The sequence below is a fragment of the Heptranchias perlo genome, chromosome 38, assembly GCF_035084215.1.
Source record: "Heptranchias perlo isolate sHepPer1 chromosome 38, sHepPer1.hap1, whole genome shotgun sequence".
Classification (NCBI taxonomy): Eukaryota; Metazoa; Chordata; class Chondrichthyes; order Hexanchiformes; family Hexanchidae; genus Heptranchias; species Heptranchias perlo.
In genome coordinates, this window is record NC_090362.1 from 19,661,812 (window position 1) to 19,671,552 (window position 9,741).

General features: G+C 43.4%; 1 protein-coding gene across 1 annotated transcript in view; it reads right to left on the bottom strand.

Annotated features, from left to right (window-relative positions):
• LOC137304598 (potassium/sodium hyperpolarization-activated cyclic nucleotide-gated channel 3-like) overlaps positions 1-9,169 on the bottom strand; it is a 202,802-nt gene extending 193,633 nt beyond the window's left edge. The window contains exon 1 of the mRNA XM_067973240.1: positions 8,475-9,169. Within this exon, the coding sequence (XP_067829341.1) occupies positions 8,475-9,169 (695 nt within the window). The remainder of the gene's footprint in view (positions 1-8,474) is intronic.
• Positions 9,170-9,741: the final 572 nt, after the last annotated feature.

Here is a 9,741-nt window from a genome sequence, read left to right on the forward strand (position 1 = left end):
CCTCCTAAATTCTCATCCAAATCATTAATATAAATAACAAATAACAGCGGACCCAGCACCGATCCCTGAGGCACACCGCTGGTCACAGGCCTCCAGTTTGAAAAACAACCCTCTACAACCACCCTCTGTCTTCTGTCGTCAATCCAATTTTGTATCCAATTGGCTACCTCACCTTGGATCCCGTGAGATTTAACCTTATGTAACAACCTACCATGCGGTACCTTGTCAAAGGCTTTGCTAAAGTCCATGTAGACCACGTCTACTGCACAGCCCTCATCTATCTTCTTGGTTACCCCTTCAAAAAACTCAATCAAATTCGTGAGACATGATTTTCCACTCACAAAACCATGCTGACTGTTCCTAATCAGTCCTTGCCTCTCCAAATGCCTGTAGATCCTGTCTCTCAGAATACCCTCAAACAACTTACCCACTACAGATGTCAGGCTCACCGGTCTGTAGTTCCCAGGCTTTTCCCTGCCGCCCTTCTTAAACAAAGGCACAACATTTGCTACCCTCCAATCTTCAGGCACCTCACCTGTAGCTGTCGATGATTCAAATATCTCTGCTAGGGGACCCGCAATTTCCTCCCTAACCTCCCATAACGTCCTGGGATACATTTCATCAGGTCCCGGAGATTTATCTACCTTGATGCACGTTAAGACTTCCAGCACCTCCCTCTCTGTAATATGTACACTCCTCAAGACATCACTATTTATTTCCCCAAGTTCCCTAACATCCATGCCTTTCTCAACCGTAAATACCGATGTGAAATATTCATTTAGGATCTCACCCATCTCTTGTGGTTCCGCACATAGATGACCTTGTTGATCCTTAGGAGGCCCTACTCTCTCCCTAGTTACTCTTTTGCCCTTTATGTATTTGTAGAAGCTCTTTGGATTCTCCTTTGCCTTATCTGCCAAAGCAATCTCATGTCCCCTTTTTGCCCTCCTGATTTCTCTCTTAACTCTACTCCGGCAATCTCTATACTCTTCAAGGGATCCACTTGATCCCAGCTGCCTATGCATGTCATATGCCTCCTTCTTCTTTTTGACTAGGGCCTCAATCCCCCGAGTCATCCAAGGTTCCCTACTTCTACCAGCCTTGCCCTTCACTTTATAAGGAATGTGCTTACCCTGAACCCTGGTTAACACACTTTTGAAAGCCTCCCACTTACCAGACGTCCCTTTGCCTGCCAACAGACTCTCCCAATCAACTTCTGAAAGTTCCTGTCTAATACCATCAAAATTGGCCTTTCCCCAATTTAGAATTTTAACTTTTGGGCCAGACCTATCATTCTCCATAGCTATCTTAAAACTAATGGAATTATGATCACTGGTCCCAAAGTGATCCCTCACTAACACTTCTGTCACCTGCCCTTCCTTATTTCCCAAGAGGAGGTCAAGTTTTGCCCCCTCTCTAGTCAGGCCATCCACATACTGAATGAGAAATTCCTCCTGAATACACTCAACAAATTTCTCTCCATCCAAGCCCCTAATGCTATGGCTGTCCCAGTCAATGTTGAGAAAGTTAAAGTCCCCTACTATTACCACCCTATTTTTCTTGCAGCTGTCTGTAATCTCCTTACATATTTGCTCCTCAATTTCCCGTTGACTATTTGGGGGTCTGTAGTACAATCCTATCAAAGTGATCTCTCCCTTCTTATTCTTCAGTTCTACCCATATAGACTCAGTGGGCGAACCCTCGGAAAGGCGTGGCATTTCCCCTACAGCAGGGGCAAGAGACTTTAAGTGGCCGGACCGAGCATCACTGGCAGAAGTCTCACCGCAGCTCACCTGCTCCCCATCTCGGTAAGGGAATAATTGCTCAGAAAACCAAAAGAGAGATGGAGAATTAAATAACCAAAAAAAGGGGTGGGTGGGAAATAATGTCTTGGCTGAACTACATTTATAACATCAAATTATAATTTTAATACTTTCTTTACTCTAGTTATTGTCACCGTAGATTCTCACTGACATAGTAACATTCTGCAACTGAAGAAGTGACATCTCTAAATACACTGTAAGAGCTATTTATTCACAAAGACCATCAATCTAACTTTCCACATCAACAAAAACATCCATTAGATATGTTATCAATCATGATGTGTTATTTGCTTAGTGTCACAAGTTATATTCTAAGGTCCACATTCTCAGTTGCCTTACTGCCGTACATTATAGGCTGCAAATGGCAATAGATTACAAATGGACTAAAACACCACCATAATGCGTCTGTCCCAGCAACTTTACAGTTCTATTAAATTATATTTCTCTCAGTCGGCACTGTTACAGCTGGGGATTTGAAATGAACAAGTGGAATGAATTTATGTTGTTTATAACAGTTCCACAGAATGGCCCCGTGTTGCCCTCTGTATTGTAAAACTGACACCAGAAGTAGCTCAACTATCAATTTAAAACACAGGGGGCAGCTTTGAGCAGATAAAATGTGATAGGTACATTGACGGAAAAAAGCAACTGATTGCCAACTAGTCGGAGTTTATGCGTCCCTCTTTATGTACAAGTACTGTGATTCTTCCCTGTATATAAACAACATGGATTCCTCTCGATAACAGCTTATTTATTTATAGCTGGCTTGGCAGGAAGTGGGCTCATTCCTGAGGTTTCCCAGGGAGTGAGTTCCCAATTTCAGGCATCCAGGGAGACTCACCCTGGGAAATTCTCGCAAGCCTGCTACGGGCCAGTTTCACAGGGGCGCTGGCAGGCGCTCGGATGTCTGCCTACTTGCCCTCACTGCCAGGGGTGCTACGTGGCACAGGAAAACCTACAGTGGGAAAATTGGTACAAAAATGCACATATCACACCATAGAACTTTGTTTTTACTTTTTTTTATAATTATTACTTTAGGAAAAAGAAAATGTTAATGAGCATGAAGGTAAGAGCGACAGTAATAAGCTGAATCCAGTGCATTCTACTGCTCCCAGAGTGAGAATAAGTACTGCATGCATTGAACGACTTTCTGTAAATATATACTTTATGTATAATTATTCTTTTTAAATATTCTAATACTGAAAGCTGGGAAAAGTTTTTTTTTTAAAAACATTTTTAAATGTTCATACGAAAATAGCATATTCTGGAAAATACTCAGCAATAACTGAGGAGCAGTTATACATTTAAACCACATGAATTAGTTGCACTATTGTTAAAAGACAGTTCTACATTTTAAAATAAAGTGATGTACAGCCCTACAAGATGCAGTCAGCAGTTAAAATAAACTGGTGTCTTATGAGTAGCTGAACCATATGTGAGAAAGACGGTCCCAAGATTGATTCTTGGTGTGTGCTGACTCAGCTGATCTCAGCCAGAGTGGCAGTGCTACAGTTGGCTTCAGTGCCTCTTGGTTAACAAGGGAAAATTCGGCCAGGTTTCCCACTCCCGAGCCTCGTCCAGAAGGTCCGTGGGTGTTGGGTGAGGACAGGATCGAGCTCGATACTGCTGCCCCCATGGTTGAAACCCACCGCTGAAACACGCTGTCAAAGCTCACATATGGATGAATGATTGCCAGTTGGGATGAGGTACTGGAGGGTGACTGGTGCCCATGGTATCCCAGCAAGGAATCAATACATTCGGTGGTGGGAGGGGGGGGGGCGGAAGGAGAATATTGGTGACAAAATAAATAAATAAGCTGATAAAAATGTTACATAAAACTAGGAAAACCGTCCTTTACAAACTCTGAATATGTAATTTAGATATCCTCGCTGAATAAAACTAAGGACTCCTCATTATTTTTGTTAATTGATGCCTTTCCTTCACTCTTATTATCTGGTGCTAATTTTACACTGTGATAGTCCAGAGAAATATTTTTAATAAGTTTAAATACAAATTTATTACAAATACTGATATTTAACTCAACATTGATATCATCAGTTTTAAAAACCATGGAACATCCAGCACGATATTCCAAATATAGCCCTGCATCTGCATTCTTACATTCAACATTTTAAAAAAGGTGCTTCATTTTGCCCTACATCCACCCTTCTACACTTCCCCCACCTCTGAAAGCAGGATTTGAATTCATTCCTGAATTAACTTACTGGTAGAGGTCATCCCTCTACTCATCCTCAGAAGAGGATTTTCATCCCCCAATCCTGCACTCCAATGGTCTTCCCCATCGTGTTCCAAATTCGTTGGTAGAGTCCCACCTTTACCACATCAGAAAATCACATTGCCACAGATTCTTATACTTGAAAATTTTGTAAGTGGCTATTTTATGATCTTTTTCCTTTTTCTCTCCTTAAATCTTCTTTTGTTACACACCATACATCCCCCAACTGAAATGGCAAACTGGTGACCATCAGGCCCCTGCCAATACTGCTCTGTAAACTTGAGCACATAAAAAACTCTGATGCCCGTATCCTAACTTGCACTAAGTCCCGTTCACCCATCTCTCCTTTGCTCGCTGAACTACATTGGCTGCCGCTCTGGGAACGCCTCGACTTAAAAATTCTCATCCTTGTTTTCAAATCTCTCCATGGCCTCATCCCTCCCTATCTCTGTAACCTCCTTCAGCTCCACAACCCTCTGAGATCTCTGTGCTCCTCCAATTCTGGCCTCTTATCCCTCCCCGACTTTCACTCACTTACATTGATGATGTGCCTTCAGCTGCCTAGGCCCTAAGCTCTGGAATTCCCTCCCTAAGCTTCTCCACCTCTCTACCTCTCTCTCTCCTCCTTTAAGACACTCATTAAAACCTCCCTCTTTGATCAAGATTTTGGTTACCTGTTCTAATATCTGCTTATGTGGCTCGGTGTCAAATTTTGTTTGATAATCGCTCCTGTGAAGCGCCTTGGGATGTTTTATTACATTAAAGCTGCTATATAAATGCAGTTTGTTGTTGTTATTGTTGTTGTTGTTGAAGTCTCCAATACGAGCAGCAGTCCAGAATGAATCGCATGTTTATTTTGCCTTCTTCCCTATGGGGATATATTTGACTTTCACTTGGCGCCTCTCTTTGTTGAGATCTGGAAATGACCAAGTTGGAATCAGGGACCTGAATTAATGTCCTACCATTACCTATTGCCTTGCCAACCTCCAGTACACAGACTGTGCCTTTTTATTTTGCTCCTTAAATTGAAGTAGATACATTAATCAAACCTTTCCATTCTTGTGCTCAGGACGAGCGAACCTCTCACTTACATCAATGAAACCACGATGTGCTACCCACATACTACACCCTGCAGTTTACTGAATATGAAGAGGAGGTGATGAAATGTACCACATTCAAATTGTTTGTGACTCATTAAACCACAGTATAACTTTACAATCAATGTTGCTCAGATCATTTAAGGTTTAATCTGCTGGGACGAAGCGTGGTTGAAAGAATAATATATTTTTACACTAAGAGCTGTCACAACACATTCCAAAGCTACATCATAAGTTGTTTGCACATAGTGACATACAGCATGTTTTAAACTTTGGAAAACCATTAACTGTGTTTTTAATGACTTGAAGCTTAATCAGATTTAAGATGTGACATCTCAGTACTGGGATATGACAATACATTAAGTTAAAATATGAATAAGGCAGTGGAAACAGAAACAGATTTCTTTGATCATGAATTTATGGTATCACTGGCGCGGTCATGGTTTTCAGGTAGTACTGCTTATTATTTTAATTAAAACACTAGCTATTCCTTTATGTTACATAATCTGCAGAAACCATTACTTTATAAAATCGATTAAGGATATCCCATGGCCAGCTAGGTGATATGATGAACGTCTCCACGTTGCCTGGATAATGCATGAGTGACAAAGTCAATAGTGGGTTAGAGTCAGCTTCAAGAGGCAATACTCGTCATTTTGCATGACATTTTCCAATCACTTTAATAAGTATTTCTTTGTAGTGTTAGAAAAATCATTGATATTGTTTTGTGTTATTACACTATCATTATCAGATACCGGTGGAAATGTGGTCGTACTCTTACTTCGATAATGAGTGGTACATGTTAAGCATGGTAAATATTGGCATTGCACCGTGTATTTGATAGAATAAGTTTAGAATTGAGATATTTACCAATTACTCGTGTATTTAAAGACAAGAACATGAAAGCGAATCGTTAAATGAATGGGTTAATGTCTCCGTTAAAGTAACAGACAAGTTAATTGCACCTGAAAGCATTGAACGCATTTGCGAATATGCCGCGGTGTAATTTAAGGACCCTAAAGAATAATGGGAGTGATGGAAAGGATGGAATCTCATCTCAGGGTTCAGGTGACAGTTATAAACTATTTGTACTTTGCTGTCACGATTTATCATGTCATCTGAACGCATGGACAAGATTATAGCCTTGTAATCGCTTCCATACATCCATCTGTAAAAATGATGCAGGTGCTGCCATATTTCTTGCAGGTAATGGACACCTTGGCGGTTGAGGGATATTCCGCACAAGAGAAAAAATTAAGGGCTGTGATAGAATCACCGCACGTTTCTGGGGTGAGAATCAACAGGTAACTGCCGAGAAATAAAATTATCAGTGCATATTATAAAAGGACAGAGACAGATGGAGAGGACGATGTGTGGGGATCAGATTTCCGATGCTAAAGTTCTACTGTTTTTAGATCTAGGGCTTTTGGAGACCTTAATCTCGACCAAAAAAAAAAGTAAAATCACATTGTCCAGGATTAAATCCGCGATTTCCCCCCAACCCAATAGTTTATTCTTTACAATTCTAACTTCGTATTGCTGCTGAATCGAACAACTTATTGTGAGTCCTTGAACCCGCCAAAGGGAATCTGCAGCGTTTGCATTAACTGAACTCGTTCTACTGACTTTGTTACAGTGGAGATGGCATTAACTTTGTTGCAAACACATTCGCTCGGAAGACGGGTTTTCCCGAAACAGTCAGGACTGAGCCCGAGACACGCAGCAATTAACGGGAGCGTTCAGGACCGGGGACAGCGGCCGCCCAGCGATCAGCATCGATGCGATGGAGCGCGGAGCCAACGCGTGCGGGCAACTTTTCCAGTCCTCTCCCCAACCTCATGTTGGTCTTAAACACACATTAGGGTCAGATGCTATCGGCAATCAAAGGGCTGGTTGTTGGGTGAGAGCTTGTCCAAATGCTCACCCTCCAAGGCTCGCTTTCACCCTTTGCAAAGTGTAATATTTACTGGGTCGCAGAGACTTAATGTTCTCGCTCATCTCTCATTCCCTGGTGATTCACTCTCGCCGTGTACAATGGATGGGAATACGATATATAAGTAAATGATGAAACTATACTTTGCGACGAGATATGGCAGTGGACCTATTTACATAGAATTTACAGCACAGAAACAGGCCATTCGGCCCGACTGGTCTATTCTGGTGTTAATGCTCCACACGAGCCTCCTCCCTCCCTGCTTCATCTCAGCCGATCAGCACATCCTTCTAAAATTCTATATAGGTGTACAAGGGCAGGCAACTTCAAACCTCATTGTGAATAAATGTGTGTTAAAATGGGTAATCAAAACCATTTGCAATACTGACGTATTGCTGAATTCTGACTTACTTTAAAAAGGTACGATAACAAGCCATCCAAACGAGCTGGTCTCATAAAAAAACACTTTGCTGTGATTTCCCGGCATTGTAAAAAGTGTAATTCAGAGTTGAGAGAGAAAGAGCAGTATGTGTATCTCTAGCTATGTACAGTACATCAGTCACAGTATGTACACGGTTCACTGAGCTTTTATAACATCGAACTCTATATATTAAATCTTACCGAGCCCTTTTATAAAACCTTGTACTGAGTTTCTAGTGCAGTTTTCATGGCTTATTATACGGGAGTTGAAACTCAATAGAATATAAACCAATAATAACTTCTTAAATTACACTCCCACAGTTCCAGTGTGTTGTTCCCAATCGTTTTATCAGCAGTAACTCCCTTATTTCAAACTTTATCTCAGTTCCCTGTTCTTATATTGGGATATCTTGCTTCTATCGTCTACACGTGTGCAATGTGCAGAATATGAAGGAGAAATTGTTTCTAAATGATATTTTGAGCGGGATGATGAGTAACATTGTCGTTTATTGAAATGTGCGAAAAGAATTTTAAAAAGTGATCTCAATCAGCCGGAGATGATGTGCAGAGTCGGTGGGGCACAACAGTCATAGAGTCATAGAGTTATACAGCACGGATAGAGGCCCTTCGGCCCATCGTGTCCGCGCCGGCCATCAAGCCCAGTCTACTCTAATCCCACATTCCAGCATTTGGTCCGTAGCCTTGTATGCTATGGCATTTCAAGTGCTCATCCAAATGCTTCTTGAATGTTGTGAGGGTTCCTGCCTCCACAACCCTCTCAGGCAGTGAGTTCCAGACTCCAACCACCCTCTGGGTGAAAAAGTTCTTTCTCAAATCCCCTCTAAACCTCCCGCCTTTTACCTTGAATCTATGCCCCCTTGTTATAGAACCCTGAACGAAGGGAAAAAAGCTCCTTAGTATCCATCCTATCATTACAGTGGGAGGGGGAAAGAGTAAATCAGTACCTGAAGTCACTGTAAGGGTGAACTATCCAAAACCCAGCCGATTTGACGCGTTCCTGCTCCCTCTCCACAGCCTTTTGGCTCCCAAACATCCTCAGGGAAAACTTGTTAACTCCCGGCTGCAGCATGGCCCCAAACTGCCTCTGCATGAAGCCGGCTTGGCTGGCCCGCAGATCGTCGTCCAGGAAGAGCTGGTCGGCACCGTCTACTTTGAGGAAAGCCGAGTTCGGCTGCTGGCCGGCTGTCGGATGCTGTTTGGAGGCTGCCTGGCAGCTCTGGTCGGACGCGGAGCCATCGCTGCCGAGGTTGGTGTCCTCGCTCGGGGTGGACTCCCCTTCCACGATCAGCCGTTTCTCCTCCGCCGCATCGGGGTCGTGAAGGTGCCTGCTCGCAACCGAGGAAAGGCTCCCCCGGAACCGCCGGCAGTCCCCGTTCGTGCTGCTTTTAAAGGTCTTGCTGACATCTGTTTCCATGATGTTGCTTTCCCCTGCCCTGGGCTCTCCTACACCTTTCGCACCTCCCCCAGAAGGGGATGGAAGTGGCTTCATTTTAATGCTCCTTCTCCCGGTGTCCCCGCCGCCGCCGCCGTCTTCTTCTTCTTCTTCTTCTTCTTCATCATCCATGATGCTAGCTTTGGTCCCAATCTGTTGGGGGAGGCTGTAGAGCCTCTTCCGCATCGAAGGAGGCAGCTTGTCCATTTCCGCTCGAACCGGAGCCCCAAACTTATCCCTTTCCTCCAGCATCCAGTGTGTGTGGAATGAGAACCTGTCACAGGCATCTCAGCCACGGGATCTCCATTACATGGCACATCTCACCCCAGACACCGTGATGCATTAAGGAAACAAAACAGCCCCTTCCCCTCCCTCCCTCCTCTTCTCCTCCTCCTCTTCTCTCTCCTGTCCTCCCCTCTCTTCTTCCTCTCTTCTCTTCTCTCCTCTCTCTTCTTCCTCTCTTCTCTTCCTTCTCTCCTCTCTTCTCTTCTCTCCTCTCTTCTCTTCTCTCCTCCTTTATGGCACAAGAAATGTTGAGGCTCTTTTTTTTTTACTTTTTACTTGAGAAGAGAGAAATTGCCTCTAATTCTTGGTCCAAGGAGTGCGAGTCCCAGGAGGGAAAGAAAACAAAAAGGAGAGAAAAGAGCGACAACAAGAAGGGGGGGAATTCAAGAGCCGTTCACCCTTTGGTTGCAAAGGAGGCACAAAAACAGTTCACAAGTGGTCCCTGCGCGGCTGCGCGCATCAGCCCAGACTGAAGCGGTTTCCAGCTGTGGTGA